The sequence below is a fragment of the Alligator mississippiensis genome, chromosome 3 (assembly GCF_030867095.1).
Source record: "Alligator mississippiensis isolate rAllMis1 chromosome 3, rAllMis1, whole genome shotgun sequence".
In the NCBI taxonomy this organism is placed as follows: Eukaryota; Metazoa; Chordata; order Crocodylia; family Alligatoridae; genus Alligator; species Alligator mississippiensis.
In genome coordinates, this window is record NC_081826.1 from 104136984 (window position 1) to 104154551 (window position 17568).

Below are 17568 nucleotides of genomic sequence, written 5' to 3' on the forward strand. Positions count from 1 at the left end.
CCACCAGCCTCCCCTTGCCTCTGTTTCTCCTTGAGTCCACTAAGCCTCAATATTTCCCCTGAGCCCTCAGGCTTCCCATGCCTCAGTTTCTTCCTGGAGCCTGCCAGCTTCCTGAACCTCTGCTTCCTTCATGAGCCAGAGGAGAGGGGGCTGGGACATAATTTGGCTATAGCTGGGGGCAGCACCAGCCAGACAGGAAATGTGTGCTTTTTGCTGCACTGTTCTCAGGAATCAATAGAGCTAGGGAAATTTCTACAGCAAGGTATGGTGAAATATCTGCTCAGCATCCCCATGTTTGTGGTATGTGAGCAGTGCATGCTTGGACTTGGGAATGTGAACATGTGCCTATTCCTGTTACCTCCCAACTTTGCTATGGCATAAAAATCCACAAATTTTGAATGGCACAACTTGGCCGATTTGTGATATATTAAATTTTCTTTATATTGGTGCCAGTCTGATACCCAATCAATGTATTGGTGCACCTCTGTCAATAAATAGTCAGATCCTCAACAATGAAACATTTCAATAACTGAGAAATAAGATTTAGTATTTGAAATATTACTGGAGATCAAGTAAGTCCTGGGTCCATACTAGTCTTTTGTTTTTGTATGAGTGTGAATTTTGATATGTAGATATGTAGATGATAACTTTAAATTCTACCAGGACAAGAAGGGCAACTAGTAAGACTTATAGAGAAGTTATTAAATTTCCCCATTATTTGAGAGGCTTTTCATTTCCCCAGGGAAATGAAATCATTTGGGTATAAATTAAAGCTGAAGCTGAATGAGGGCCATTTTGAGCCAAATGTATTTTATAATTGACTTCCTATCATAAACTAGAGTGTAAGTCGATGCGATGGCAGTCTATACATACATTGTGTATCTTTGTTATATGGAGTTTTTCAAGATATGATTGCTAATGTTTAATCACTTTCTGGGAATGATATTTCAGAAAATCTGCCATTTTCTTTTAATTATTGTGGAAGTAGAGATAAGCTGACAGTACATAGAGAATTACCTGATTTCTCTGACAGATTCTGGTAAGTGATCTATAAGTTTTAACCGCTGCAAAATGAGTTTCTTACCATTTCCACAAGTTTTGTCATTTTCTCCTTTATACCATGATTTGGAAAAGTACAGCCCATGGGCTAGATCCAGTCCACAGCCATTTGATCCGGTCTACAGAAATGGGGCTTAGGCAGCATTTGGTGATGGCGGGGCTTGAGCAACAGTCACTTTCCTCTCCTGCCACAGGTAAAAGCATGGACTGTCAGCACTCTCCTGGTGCCATTGCAGGAAAAAGCAACAGCAGCAACTGGGCTGTTTGTCCACCTCTGACCTGTACTGGGTCAGTCTGGCTCTTAGCCTTTAAAGATTGCTGACCACTGCTTTGTACTAAAAGGAAGACTATTACATTTATACTAAATATATGAAACATTAGTTTTTGATTAGTTACTAGGGAATCATATTTTGCCACTGCTTTTCATATCCAATAGCAACTTACTCCTTGAACAGTACAAATCATAGAAAATTAGGGTTGGAAGGGGACCTCTGGAGGTCATCTAATCCAACCCCCTGCTCAAAGCAGGACTATCCCCAACTAGATAATCCCATCCAAAGCTTTGTCTAGCTGTGTCTTGAAACTCTCCAAGGATGGAGAGTCCATGAGCTTTCCTCGTAACCTGTTCCAGTGTTTTACTACCCTCCTGGTGAGAGAGTTTTTCCTAATATCTAACCTAAACTTCTCTTACTGCAACTTAAGACCATTGCTTCTTGTTTTGTCGCCTGTCACCACAGATGGAGAGTGATCTAGCTCCATCCTCTTTAGAACCACCTTTCAGGTAGTTGAAGGCTGCTATTAAATTCCCCCTCAGTCTTCTCATCTCTAAACTAAATAAGCCCGGTTCTCTCAGCCTATTCTCATAAGTCATAATGCCCCAGGCCCCTCACCATTTTTATTGCCTTCCGCTGGGCTCTCTCCAATTTATCCACATCCTTTCTGTAGTGGGAGGGCCAAAACTAAACACAGTACTCCAGATGTGCCCTCACCAGTCCTCAGTAGAGGGGAATAATCACTTCCTTTTTACCTGCTGGCAGCAGACCTACCAATGCAGCCCAGTATGTCGTTAGCCTTATTGGCAACAAGGGTCCACTGTTAGCTCATATTCAACTTATTGTCCACTGTAACCACCTGGTCCTTTTCTGCAGAGCTGCTGCCCAGCCAGTCAGCCCCCAGCCTGTACTGGGGCATGGGATTGTTCCATCCTAAGTGCAGGATTTTGCACTTGTCCTTGTTGATCCTCATGAGATTTATTTTGGCCAAAGCCTCCAATTTGTCTAGGTCGCTCTGGATCCTAGCCCTACCCTCCAACATAGGTACTACTTCCCACAACTTGGTGTCATCTGCAAACTTGCTGAGGGTGCCATCTTTCAGGCCATTGATGAAGATATTGAACAAAATCAGCCCCAGGACCAACCCCGGGGTACTCCACTTGATACCAGCTGCCAACTAGACATTGAGCCATTGATTACTACCCTCTGAGCCTAGTGCTCTAGCCAGTTTTCTATCCAACTTACAGTCCATTCATCCAGCCCATACTTCCTTGACTTGCCTGCAAGAATGTTGTGGGAGACCGTATCAGAGACCTTGCTAAAATCAAGGTACACCACATTCACTGGTGTCCCTGCATGCCCAGAGCCATTCATTTCATTATAGAAGGCATTCAGGTTGGCGAGGCATGACTTACCCTTGGCTAATCCATGCTGACTGTTCCTAATCATTTTCTGCTCTTCCAAGTGCTTATAAATAGATTCCTTGAGGGTCTGCTTCATGTTTTTTCCAGGGACTGAGGTAAGGCTGTAGTTCCCTGGATCCTCCTTTTTCCCTTTCTTAAATATGGACAATATGTTTTCCCTTCTCCAATCATGCAAAATACCTGTCTTGATAGCCATGAATTTTCAAAGATGATGTCCAGTGGCTCTGCAATCACATCAGCCAACTCCCTCAGTACCTTTGGGTACATCCCATCTGGTACCATGGACTTGTATATGTCCAGGTTTTCTGAATAGTTCCTAACCTGTTCTTTTGCCACTGTTAGCTGCTCACCTGTGCTGTGCTGCCCAATGCAGTAGTCTGGGAGCCAACTTTGCTTGTGAAGATCGAGGTAAAAAAGGCATTGAGCACTTCAGGCTTTTCTGCATCCTTTGTCCCAAGGTTGTCTCCCCCATTCGGTAACGGGCCCACACTTTCCGTGATCCTCCTCTTGCTACCAACATACTTGTAGAAACCCTTGATATCCTTCACATCCCTTGCTAGCTGCAACTCCAGTTGTGCTTTGGCCTTCCTGACTTCAGCCCTGTATGCCCAAGCAATGCTCTTATACTCCTCCCTAGTTATTTGTCCAAGCTTCCACTTCTTATAAGCTTCCATTCTGTGATTTAGTTCACTGAAGATTTCCCTGCTAGCCCAAGCTGTTCTTCTGCCATACTTGCTAGTCTTCCTGTGCATTTGGGTGGTTTGTTCTTGCACGCTCAGTAAGGTATCTTTAAAGTACAGCTAGCTGTCCTCTCCCCCTCAAACTGGATTTCCAGGGGATCCTGCCCATAAGTTCCCTGAGTGAGTCAAAGTGTGCTTTTCTGAAGTCCAGGGTTCTTACCTTTCTGCTCTCCATCCTTTCTTTCCTCAGCATCCTGAACTCAATCATCTCGTGGTCACTGCTGCCCACGTTGCCATCCGCTACTACATTCTCCACCAATTCATCCCTGTTTATGAGCAGCAGGTCAAGAAGAGCATGCCCCCTAATTGGCCGCTCCAGCACTTGCACCAGGAAGTTGTCCCCAACACTCTCCAAAAACTTTCTGGATTGCCTGTGCCCTACCTGTGTATTGCCCTTCTAGCAGATGTCAGGGTGATTGAAGCCCCCCATGAGAACCAGGGCTTGTGATCAGGAAACTTCAGATAGCTGTTTGAAGACAGCCTCATCTGCTACTTCCTCCTGGTCTGGTGATCTGTAGCAGACCCCACCATAACACCCCTTTGACCCTAACCCAGAGACTTTCAACAGGCCTATCTCCAGTTTTGTACTGGAGCTCTGAGCAGTCATACAGCTCTTTTACATAAAGTGCAACTCCTTCTCCTCATCCCTTCCTGAACAGTTTATACCTATCCATGACAGTGCTCTAGGTCATGCAAGCTATCCCACCAAGTCTCTGTTGTTCCAATCACATCACAGTTCCGTGATTGTGCAAGGACTTCCAATTCTTCCTGTTTGTTTCTCAAGCTCCAGCTCCTGATTTCTCAGGAAGTATGAGAACTCCTCTCTTGTTCCCCCTCCTGCTTACTTTTCCTCCAGGTCTCCCACTTACCTCAAGGCTTTGGGTCTCCATCCCCTGGCAAATGTAATTTAAAGCCCTCCTCACCAGCAATCCTTCTTCTTGGAACAACATACCATAGTTGAAGAAGCCAAAGCCCTGCTGGTGACACCACCTGTGCAACCAGGTATTAATATTCAGGATACACTCATTCCTGCCTGGGTCCCTTCCCTTGACTGGAAGAATTAAAGAGAATATGACCCGTGCCCCAGACCCCTTCACCCTTATACCCAGAGCCCTGTAGTCACTTTTGATCCACTCAAGGTCTCCCCTGGCAGTATGCAACAATTAGGACTACTCACCTAGTAAAATACTACCTAATGCAGGTAAAAGTATCAGGAAGTAAAGCCTAAACTGGCATTTCTGCTCACACTGATAGCATATTACTCCATGAGTAATAGAACCATTCGTTTTGGTGCAGCTATTCATTGAGTAGAGCACTATTTATTGTTAGCATGTCAGAACTGATCCTTTAAGTAAGGAAACAAATAGATATGTTATCTAGCTAAACCAAACCAATGACAAACACAACAAATGAAACCATCTTCTACTTATATTCCAATTTATTTGTACTCCTCCACCTCCACCCCCAAATCCTGAATCTTAGCTTGAGTAAATTTGTAGTCAGATGCAGTTTGCATAAGAAACACTTTCTTCTCACCCACTGTGACATTGGGAATACCCATAAAAGATTGTGCCCCAATTCTTTATACATTTCTAATTTGAGTTAAATTTTCAATTAAGGAAGAGTTGTCCTTTAACATTTAATGTTGCTTAGTCTACTATGGATGCAGTTTTGAAAATGTGTTCTGAAATGGCTTATATGTTACATATGTACAGGACCTCCACCTGACACAGGAGGTACATGGTCCCACTAGGGGGAATGCCTTACTGGATCTGGTATTGGCAACGGGAGACGACATGGTAGGGGACCTACAGATCAGTGGCCATCTGGGGAACAGTGATCACCTAATAATAGAATTCACCATAAGACGTCGAGTGGGTAAGGTAACTAGTAGGGTGAAAGTGCTAGACTTTAGGAAAGCTGATTTAAATGAACTCAGGTGATTAGTCAAGGATGCACTGCAGAGTAGGAGTTTTGAAGTGATGGGAGCCGAAGAAGCGTGGCTGTGCCTTAAGGAAACGATCCTTCGGGCACAAAGCAAGGCGATCCCCGTGCAAGGTAAAAGAGGGAAAGGGGCCAGGAGGCTTCCCTGGCTGACCACAGAAATCCAGGGCAGCCTAAGGGCCAAAAGGGGAGCACATAAAAAGTGGAAACAGGGAGAGATCACCAAAGACAAATATACCTCCTCTACTCGTGCTTGTAGGGAGGCAGTTAGACGGGCCAAAGCTACCATGGAGCTGAGGATGGCATCCCAAGTAACGGATAACAAGAAATTGTTTTTTAGATATATAGGGAGTAAAAGGAAGGCCCAGGGAGGAATAGGACCCCTGCTAAATGGGCAGAAACAATTGGTGACGGACAGGGGGGACAAGGCTGAATTCCTCAACGAGTTCTTTGCCTCAGTGTTCCTAAGTGAGGGACACAACAAGTCTCTCACTGGGGTTGTAGAGAGGCAGCAGCAAGGCGCCAGACTTCCGTGCGTAGACCCTGAGATGGTGCAGAGTCACTTGGAAGAACTGGATGCCTTTAAGTCGGCAGGCCCAGATGAGCTCCATCCGAGGGTGCTGAAGGCACTGGCCGACATCATTGCAGAGCCACTGGCGGGAATATTTGAATGCTCGTGGCGCACGGGCCAAGTCCCGGAGGACTGGAAAAGGGCCAATGTGGTCCCCATTTTCAAGAAGGGGAGGAAGGAAGACCCGGGCAACTATAGGCCAGTCAGTCTCACCTTCATCCTTGGCAAAGTCTTTGAAAAAATTATCAAGGCTCACATTTGCGAGAGCCCAGCACGACAAATTATGCTGAGGGGAAACCAGCACGGGTTCGTGGCAGGCAGATCGTGCCTGACCAATCTAGTCTCTTTTTATGTCCAGGTTACGAAATGCCTGGACACAGGAGGAGGGGTGGACGTCGTATACTTAGACATCAGGAAGGCCTTCGATACGGTATCCCACCCCATACTGGTGAACAAGTTAAGAGGCTGTGACTTGGATGACTACACAGTCCTGTGGGTGGCAAATTGGCTAGAGGGCCGCACCCAGAGAGTTGTGGTGGATGGGTCGGCTTCGACCTGGAAAGGTGTGGGCAGTGGGGTCCCGCAGGGCTCAGTCCTTGGACCGATACTCTTTAATGTCTTCATCAGCGACTTGGATGAGGGAGTGAAATGTACTCTGTCCAAGTTTGCAGATGACACAAAGCTATGGGGAGAAGTGGACACTCCGGAGGGCAGGGAACAGCTGCAAGCAGACCTGGACAGGTTAGACAAGTGGGCAGAAAACAACAGAATGCAGTTCAACAAGGAGAAATGCAAAGTGCTGCACCTAGGGAGGAAAAATGTCCAGCACACCTACAACCTAGGGAATGACCTGCTGGGTGGCACGGAAGTGGAAAGGGATCTTGGAGTCCTAGTGGACTCCAAGATGAACATGAGTCGGCAGTGTGACGAAGCCATCAGAAAAGCCAATGGCACTTTATCGTGCATCAGCAGATGCATGACGAATAGGTCCAAGGAGGTGATACTTCCCATCTATCGGGCGCTGGTCAGACCGCGGTTGGAGTACTGTGTGCAGTTCTGGGCGCCGCAATTCAAGAGGGATGCGGATAATCTGGAGAGGGTCCAGAGAAGGGCCACTCGTATGGTCAAGGGCCTGCAGACCAAGCCCTACGAGGAGAGACTAGAGAAACTGGACCTTTTCAGCCTCCGCAAGAGAAGGTTGAGAGGCGACCTTGTGGCTGCCTTTAAGTTCATCACGGGGGCACAGAAGGGAATTGGTGAGGATTTATTCACCAAGGCACCCCCGGGGGTTACAAGAAATAATGGCCACAAGCTAGCAGAGAGCAGATTTAGATTGGACATGAGGAAGAAGTTCTTCACAGTTTGAGTGGCCAAGGTCTGGAACGGGCTCCCAAGGGAGGTGGTGCTCTCCCCTACCCTGGGGGTCTTCAAGAGGAGGTTAGATAAGCATCTAGCTGGGGTCTTCTAGACCCAGCACTCTTTCCTGCCTATGCAGGGGGTCGGACTTGATGATCTATTGAGGTCCCTTCCGACCCTAACATCTATGAATCTATAGTTATGAGATTAATAGATAAAGACTCTAGAGATGTAGTTACCCATGTTAGTCTGATATCAAGTAGAAGGCAGGATAGATTTGCACCTTATCATGAGTGTGTGTGTGTAGCACAAGCCTTTGTAAGCTGAAGCTCATTTAATCAGGTAGAGACCTTAGTATATATTGTGCTAAATATGTTCTATGTTTAGATAATGTAAAGTTAGCTAAGAGTATAATATGATGCAAACAGTTCAGATGCTACTTTAGAGGGGATCAATGCTGCATTCATATAAGCAGCTTTACAGCAGTATTAAAGCCCATGGTAGTTTTTCTTGTTTAATACATATATGTGTGACATAACAATTAAAGAAAGACTTGTATGTAAATATATAATATATTTAGGGAAATATTTTAACGTAATCTAACATCACTATTGCAGGTATTTTTCTTTTTATTACATTTCCTGACTGTATTTGCAGGAATTTAATACTTTTCTCTTGGTGTTTCTATATTAATGGTGGCATGGTATCCACTGCGGTAAGAATAAGAAGGCTGACACTCTTGGCCAGACTTTCAAACATGAGGAGGGAATTGTCAGGGTGATACATGTCTTTACATACTCAGCTAACTATTTATATACGAAACTGGTTACTTGTAAATACAATTACTGTAAATACAGTTAATGTCTGTTGACAGAAACATTGGTGTGGGTTGTAGTGAAGCTTGTAAATACAGTTTCAGTAATGGTAACACTAGCAAAGTCTTCATGTTCAGTAGCAGTTATTTTAAATCAGTGACTAGAGAAAAGCAAACAAGTTCCTTGTATACTGCTCTGTTGGTCATATCTTACTGTAATTTTAAAATAATTATGAATACACCACTTTATAGCCTAAAATTACAGAATTATATGGCTGTCTTTTATTGATTGCTCATATAACTCTCTTATTAAGGCAGCTTTGAATAACATGCATAAATATTACAAGTGAAGTATAAGTTTATGAGAAGGTGTAGGTAGAAGTAGTTTAACTAGTGGAATTGCAGGGCACACTTTTTACCTTTAACTAAGAAATTAAAATATAAATAAGTAATAAACAACATGATGGTACAGTTGTGAAAGGAAACATTGGAAATGAACCTTGCTTATGAGAGGGAAGAGATTTTGATAGGATTTTGACCAGTTTTTTAAGTATATATTTAAAAATATTACAATCTATCATAATATAAGGCTTTGTCACTAAGATAATGAATATGAACCTATTGCAAAAGAAGTCATAGTTCTCTTCTAGTTATGAAGTGCCATTGACTTCAACTCAGTGATTCACACTGATGACAGGCAGATGAATAGGGTGTTTGTGAAGGATTTGAAAAAAATCACAACTCAAAAAAACTTTGGGAAGTGAAGATGTTTAAACTGTCACAGCTTAATTGTATATGTTAGCAAATCTCTAATATTTTAATAAAACAATATTTTGTCAATACAAATCTAATTCTATGAATCAATTACCATATTCTGTCACAGATTCACCCCAAAATTGAGTTACCTTTGCATCCACCATATCACAGGCAGTGGTATTCTCCCAAATTATATTTACTCCTATGATGTTTAGTCTGTATTTGTAGGTAGTGTGAAGCTTGATTCAGTTTTGTCATTGTCATACCCGTGGGTGTGTTGATACATTGCCCTACAGTAACATAGTGACCTGCTACGTTGCCTCTTGGGTGTATGTGGATCTACACGTGATCGCCAGCTACATCGCCATAGCAGTGCACTCCCCGATTATAGTGCACCACTACAGCGATGTAGTGGTGAAATCTAACCGTGCTCTGTGTGTGTGGTGCAGTAATCACTCAGACTGCACGTGCTTTAATTCTTCCAAAAGGAAGTACTAAAGCATGGCACCATAGCAGCATCGCCATACGGCAATGTGTAGATACACCCTGTATGCAGTATTTGGTATAAATGTACTTTTGTGATTTTATGATGTAACTTGAAAATAATCAAGTAACGTATTTAGCATACAACCAAGAGGGGAAATCAGCTCCTCTATAGGAAAGGCATCTGAGAGAAATGGCTCTCCGGCCAGAGGAATGCCAGGTACCTTATGGTGACCAGAAATTTCTAGAGGATTCTGGCAACTCGTGAACAATTAGAATAATATTGGGGAGGGGGCCCAGAAGAAGGGGGAGCTGGCTTTGAAGGCTTTTTCACATCTCGCTATGATAGAATCATGGTCTTTTGGATCCCACATTTTGGAGGTTCAATGCCCCCAGGAGCCAGGGCTGGAAAAAATTGTCAAGAAGGCTGCATTCTAGAGATAGTGGCAGGACTCTCAGGAGGGCTAGGGTGTAGCCAGACAAGAGGGTGAGAAACTTTTCTTGTCTTTTTATTTTTGTCCTCAAACTTATGGTCAGTTTTGCTTGTATAATTCTTTCACCCCATATGATAAATCCTTTTGCTGTTTTGTCTCCTTACTGATTGCCTATGGAAAGAATGATTTCTAAGTGAATGATATGCTGGGCTAGCCCTTTGAGCGACCTAAAATTTGATTAACAAACCAACAGCAGGGCCACCTGTGGCTGGCAGAGATTTCCTTGCTGCCACTGTGGGGCCTGGTATAAGGGCAGTGGAGATGAGGATTTCTGGGCTAATTAATTTTCCCAGGGCAACCTCAGTCTGCTCCTTCAGACAAGCACTGGGCCAGCAGAGAGAAACTTGAGGGTCTGCGGGCCCTCCATAGATAGATCTTTGACACTAATTAGAGACAGTTATCTTAGTATCGTCTATTGGGAATCACTCCAACGCTTCAGACTTTAGTCACCATTTGATCATATGGTATTTTTCCCTATGCCACACTGTTATTTAAAGGAAATAATTGTATTTTTATCTTTTATACTATTAATACTATTAATGGACTTTATTTTATTCCATATTTATTAAGCATCTTTCACCCATCCATGTATTTATAGCAGCACAGAAAAATGAAAACACATTTTATTGTTTAAATACACTTATTTGAATCTAAGGTATCACACCGCTGTGCGGGTGTTCTACTTTTTCTAACATGAATACTTTAAGTATTGGAGATAATGAGAGAGAATTTATTTTAAAATATTCAAGTATTTTTTTGAAGACGCAAGTAAAAGTTTTATGTGGCTTTGAATACATTTTTAAAACTACTATAAAATATTTATAAATGTATTTATAAAAATACTATAAAGTATTACCAATTAAGATAAGAAATTAAGGCTGACTACTTGCAAAAATTGGGATTAGGCTTGTGCATATATTGTATGTGGTTCAGTTCAATAAAACACTATTGCATTTTTCCAGAGACCTCTTATTAAGAGCTGCCTGCATTTTTGTTTCAACTCCATCCTTCCTCTTCCATACTGAACCTGCAGGTCAGGTCTGAACAACCTGTACAGGAATGATTTTTCCAAATCAAATTCAAAATAAGAACATTCAAGTTTCTGTTCTTACAAACAGTTCAAACAACAATAGGAACAAAATGAACTTTTTTTGTGCAAAAGATATGAAAACAATTATTTCAAAGCAAGGATTTTCTCAGTTTAGGTTGGAAACACCTAGATATAGGTAGGTGTTAAAGCAGTGGTTCTCAACCTTCCTAAATTCTAGGCACTCCTTGATGAGATTTGAGGCACCACTCAGAGAATTCCAGCTTAGTTTTCACTTGTCTTTTGACTACAAAAAAATAATAGAGCAATTCTTCTGTTGCAGAGCACTCACAAAAATCACAACAGGTCAGAATATTTTTGACACTGTGGATTCTTCTTGAAATTCAATGGGTTTACCTTGTGAATCATATTTGTACACCTAACAGTGCTGTGTTTCACCTCACAGCACCCTTGAAAGGATTTCAAGGCACCCCTGAGTGCTGTTATACCCTGGTTGAGAATCAGTGTATTAGAGACAACTTTAAGAAATAACCAAGCTTATATATATCCACAAGAAAAATTCTCTATTTTCTTGATATATAGTAGGCAATTACATTCAGAGACATCCCCAGATTAAATTTGTGTTCACTTTAGTTTACATCACCTACACAAGAAAGGGAAGGGACAAGCCCTTTTCACAGTTTTTAAGCAAACCGATATAAGTTCTGCTGCACCTTTTCTTAACAGTAAAATCATGTGTAGTTTCTGGACTAGGAAAAATATTTCTCTTAGCAGGGATAACACAGCCATGTGAAAGAGAACGTAGTTGCATAAGGCAACAAAACATAAGTGGAGACAGTTAAATATCTTGGGTTTAACCTTAGTGGTTGAATATGACCAGGACTTCAAAAGCCCTATGTGATTCTTTATTGTGGATAGTCCTGTAAAAAAAAAAAAGTACTTTTTCTCATTAATTTGGAACTCATTTTTTTCAAGTGAACCTGGACTTCATTTGTGCTGTAGAATTTTTTCCATCATATCCATGGCAATTAGGCATGCAAGAAAAATTGCACCATTCCATGACAGCTTTCTCCAGCAAAAACTATATTGTAAGTGTATTGTATTGGCATAAAAAGGTCTTTATATTGATGACAGTGTGTGTATGTTATACAGGTGAAAGAATTCCTCAAAGATCTTATTGCCAGTATAAGCTAAATCTGTAATAGCAGAGTTTGCCAACATTTCTCAGCTAGCATAACTCTCACAAGCAGACTGACTAAATTCACTGATAACACCAAACTATGGGGAAGTGTGGTCACACTAGAGGACAGGCTGGTGACTCAGGCTGACCTAGACAAACTTGCAAGGTGGCTTGATCAAAACCTGATGGCATTCAACACTGAGAAATGCAAGGCGCTCCACCTCTTGGGGAGGAAGTGGGGAATCCACATCATGCTTATAGGCTTGGCAGTGCTACGCTCACTAGCACCATGACTAAAAGGGACTTGGGGGTCATGATTGACCACAAGATGAAAATGAGCCACCAATGCTGCAGCTGGCAAAACAGACAAAAACCTGGCTTGCATCTATCGATGCATCTCAAGCAAGACCCAGGAAGTCATCCTCCCACTATGAGGCCATGGCTGGAGTACTGCATCTAGTTCTGGGCTTCACAATTTATGAAGGATGTAGAGAAGCTTGAGAGAGTCCAGAGGAGAGCCACAGATACGATCAGAGGGCAAGAGAACAAGTCTTATGAGGAGAGGCATGGGACTCTGCAGCCTGGAGAAGTGAAGGCTCAGGGAGGACTTGGTGGAAGCCTACAAGTATATAAGGTGTGTACATCAGGAAGTGGGAAGACCAGGGCACCCCAACGAAAGACAAGGTTTAACAGTCACAAACTTCGGGAAGACCATTTTAGGCTGGACATGAGAAAAAACTTCTTTACTGTCCAAGCCCCCAGAGTCTGAAATAGACTCCCCCCCAGAAGTGGTGCAGACACCTATTTTGGGCACCTTTAAGACCCACTTGGCCGCTTATCTTGCTGGGATCATTTGACCCCAGCAGACTTCCTGCCCCTTGGGTGGGGGACTGGACCCTATGATCTTGTGAGGTTCCTTCCAGCCCTAATGTCTATGAAATCTATACCAGCAAAACCTTTTAAGTCTAGACAAGCACAGAGAGAAACAGACAAAATTTGCCTTCTGTGACTGCAGCAACCAATGTACTAGTCTACCTCTGAGCAGAAGGAGAAATGACATATTTTTTCAGGCGATGACCTGGAAACTCAGGGAACCTGCCTAGGAATCTTGCCACAAACAAGATTGTGCATTCAGATTAATAGATTGCAGACAACTGCTAGTGACATTTCTTATGCAAGAAGCAGCACCAAATTGGGGTTACCTGTCTTTCTACATTTGATCTTACCTCTTGACATTTCTGTAGCAGTGCAGAATACCTAAATAATACAGGAGTTGAAGATGTGAGTGTTTTTAAGGATTGTTACAGTTGCCTAAAATATACTTTCCAGTATACTGATCAAATGAGAACCTTGGCTGATTTCAAAGATGGATAGTTGCTGCAGTGATGATATGGATGACTAAAAGTCAGACTTTACCAACAGTTAATACACTGAATTTAACCCAGATTCAAATAAATTAATGGAATTTCTGTGGAAGCAGTTTTGGATTACTGTAATATTTCAGCTACTTCAGTATTTCCATATGCTTATGACATAGCAACAATGCCTGAGCAGTTATGGCCTGGTAATTGATGGCTCTTGAAGAAGACCTTTGTTAGAGTTCCAAAAATTCCAAGTATTCTAGATTAAATGCTGCTAGTATGGTATTCCCCAGATGTACAACTCTTTGCACATTCGTGCAGTGAAACAGAATATGTGGATAAAGAGTGAGTGTCGCCAGTCATAAAAAGATGTTTCAGGAGTATGTCAAGGAAAAAGTCCCCCCAAAATACCCCAAAGTAGCTACTAAGAAGAGAAAGATGAAGTATCTCCATAATTTCCCTTTGTGCTCTAACTTTCATCAGCACCTAAGCAGACGATCTCAATGCTTCTGACATAGCATACACAGTCCAAGAATACTGTAGGACATTTGGTTATGGAAATATTTTTGTGGCATTAAATTGTTCTCAATAATTAATTGTTAAATTATTGCAATAAGTTAATACAAATTATTCACCCGCTAGGAAATGAATAACCATATATTCTGTGAAATAGGCTGATAAATCATACAGTGGTTTCACCAAGAACGTTTATCCTGTTTTCAGTTGAAGAAAGATTTTTTTTATTTATAATAAATGTAAAAAACATAAGTTTTAAAATTAATGATGCTAATATTTCCATTTGTTTTTAGTTTCCAAAAGGTTCCCATTTTAAAATACTGAAGTACATTTTCAGTATTGACAATGCATATTTAGAATGTATCACTTCTGCCACTAAAATTATGCTGACTTAGATTCTTACGTATATTAAAATAAATATTTCTTTTCTGACTGGGAATTTTTTGTGGCCCTGGACTCTCTGTAATATTTTAATGTTTCTTTGCTTGTCTTCTTGTGTGATAGCTAGGGATCTATTTAAATCGTGTTTTGCATTTTTCAGGTAAAGCAGGAAATCCTTCGGTTTCCCTGAAGAGCAGGAAAATGCCCATCCTGCCTGAAATTAGCACAAAATTGCCAGGGGGGGACGACACTTATTGGAAGCAAGCAGTAGCAAACAGGGAGTAAAGGAAATTACAGGAAACTTTCCCCTGCAGCTCAGGGGCTCTGGGGAAAGTACAGGGTGTCCCAGCCAGGCAGCATGGGAGACCAGCGGGGTTTAAAGAGACAGTGCATGCAGCCCAGTAAGGCTGACTACAGTGCTTAAGATCAGGATAAGTGGGAAGACAGTCCACAAAGCAAAGCCTATTTCTGCCATAGATCATGTGAAGTGTATGGAGTGGTGGGAGCCGACGGGGGGTGGGTGGTCAGAATCAGGAGCTTGGCACTTGTTCTATACCACTTGCTGGTCCCACAGTCCTGCCCCTACCAGCTCCCACTAGAGCAGGATTTTTTTTTTTCTTTTTCAGCAGCTGTTTTTGGGCACTGAACATGCCCATAGCTACGGGGGTGGGAAAAACCCAGCAAGTGCCATGAGGGGGAACAAAAACAAAATGGTCACCACTGGTGTGAAAAGTGCCTGAAATCAGCAGCCTTCAGTGCGATGGTCACCTGAAAATCATTGGCAGCTGGCGTGACTTAAGTAGATGCCCAGTGATAGCTTGAAGGGTTGGTAGAGTTAGTTTCTTTAGTTTATTTTGGGGTTTTTTGCTTGGTTTTTGTTTTTTCCCTCCTCTTAGTTCTTTCTTGGTTTCTTTTCAGCAGCTCTCCCATGGGGCGACTGGTGCCACCTTAGCCAAGGGGAACAGCCCCCCTCCCCCCCACCCCAGACCGGCGGAGGTCCCCCTGTGGCCAGTCTCAACAATGGGGGGGGGGCGCTCCCACTCCCCAGCCAGCGCTCACAGTGGGGGCACCAGTGCTCCTGCCTACCCCCCCCGCCTGTCACCTAAGCAGTGACCGTGGCCTGTCATGGGGTGCACTGGTGCTCTCAGGAGTTGCATGTGCATCCCTGTGCAGCCCCTTCGCATCGCCACTGAGCTCTCCTACTGGCTAGTGTAAAATGAAGTGCACAATATTCTAAGCCTGTAAAACACATTATCCTGTGCCCTAGTCTAGCAAGGGCTATGTGGACCAGCTTGGTGATGTGAGGGTTCCCCCTCTCTGTGCCTGCTCCTGGGCTAGTGGAGAACTCCTGGGGGGACTGGGAAGGGAGGGGGAACCCACCCACTGCTACCACTGCTTTTTCCCCATCTGAGACTATCTCCCTGCACAGTCCAACTGGAGTGAGGCAGGAACAGTTCTGAAACTCCCCTGTCCCCAGGTCAGCTGGGAACAGCGGGAGCAGCAGGCAGGGAAGGAGGAGCAGGGAATGAGATGGGAGGGGAAGTGTCACTGAATATGGAGGTGGAGGGAGGAGGTGCCAAGAACAGGAGATTTATATCCACTTCACAGACTTACAAAGCATGGTGCAAACCAGATGCGACCACACTCCCTCTGGATCTGCACCTGAATTGGATCACTGCAAGGGGTTGCAGCTGGAGACAGGCCCAAACCTAACCCACAGATCCAAAGACCCTGAAATCTGTTTACAAATATCTATTATTGATTTTTAAAAAAGATGGAGAGAGAGGCATACCCCAAAAATTGGTGTTTGCTTCAGTTGAATGGTGATTCTCCCTACACCCCCCCCCCCCAAGAGCTGGGAATCTAGCCGTAAGAATCACGCGATGAAAAAACTCCTCGTTACTTTCCTTAAAAGTCTTCCTTTGAATGTATTGAGCTGCATTCATGACCACAGTATTGATTTAACATTTTCTCATTTTTCTTACTTATATTGTTAATTAATGTATTGCTAAATGTGTAGCAGTCACCTATTCTTGAATTTATGATTGCAGGTGCAGGTCAATAGTGTGAGGATGTTTATATTTAGACAGCCATAAGCATTGTTTTAGGAAAAATGAGAGTCCTTACGTAGTGCCATATATTAGCAAAGACACCCAATCAGCCAATGAGGAAGTAAGGATCCATAGTTGAGGATCTTACACTGTCTCATTGTATTGTGTGTCTGCACTCTTATCGTGGAGTAATTTTTAGTTCATAATAACTTCATTCCATAATAAGAAACAAGCACATTATCAGCTCTCTAAACTTCACAGTCGGCAAAAGGGGCTATTACGGTTTCTAGTAAATAGATGGTATGAAAACTGATTTGCGTTAAGCAAAGAGATGAGGGAGTTGCTAAGGGCATGGATACACAAATAGCATATCTGTGTAACTTAACTGGTATATAGTCCTCCATTCCTGAGGAGTAACTTTATTCTGGAATAGAGTAAATTATACCAGTATAAAGCTGGATGCCAGGTGTCTGCTCCATATTTTCTATGGAGTAAAATTGATTTACTCTATAATAATTTTATGCATCTTTCACATTAATGCCTAAGGACTGTTAGCAGAAGTGCCCTGCCCTCCCCTCCCCTCCCCCCGCATGTTCTTAATTATCAAGATGAATTTAAAGCAACAATAATATTTCTTTTCAAAAGAAATGATATTCATGTGGTCTTATCCCGCTTTTTTCCTCGCTTTGTTTTTCAACTAGCAAACATGGCATGTGTCTATGGTTGTCTGAATTGATACTTAGCAAAATGAACACATTACAATTAATTTTTACCCACTCCTAAACATTTTGGAAGCACTGTTCAGGGTTTGGTTTTTTAAGGGTTTTTAAAACAAGGGATGTTGGAATTTTGTTTTTTTCTTTTGAGTAGGAATTACTGTTTTTAATGTATTTATAAATCTAGACTGTTAAACACACACTTTACATTGTGCCTTCTCTTGAATGAAATGTTGTATACTTGCCAATAGTGTCTTCATTATTTATGATTCTTTTCAGAACTGGAGGCAGAGGAGTGGTGCAAACATCTTTGCATTGAGTGTTTAGGAACAAGGCTTAATGATATAAGTCTTGGGGAACCTGATTTGCTTGCTGCTGGAGTGCAGAGGGAACAAAATGGTA

The 17568-nt window shown here is 42.6% G+C and overlaps 1 protein-coding gene across 1 annotated transcript in view; it reads left to right on the forward strand.

Moving 5' to 3' along the window:
* DOK6 (docking protein 6) overlaps nt 1-17568 on the forward strand; it is a 491572-nt gene that overhangs the window by 269616 nt on the left and 204388 nt on the right. Inside the window, exon 4 of the mRNA XM_014606729.3 lies at nt 17446-17565. Coding sequence (XP_014462215.1) covers nt 17446-17565 — 120 coding nt within the window. The remainder of the gene's footprint in view (nt 1-17445; nt 17566-17568) is intronic.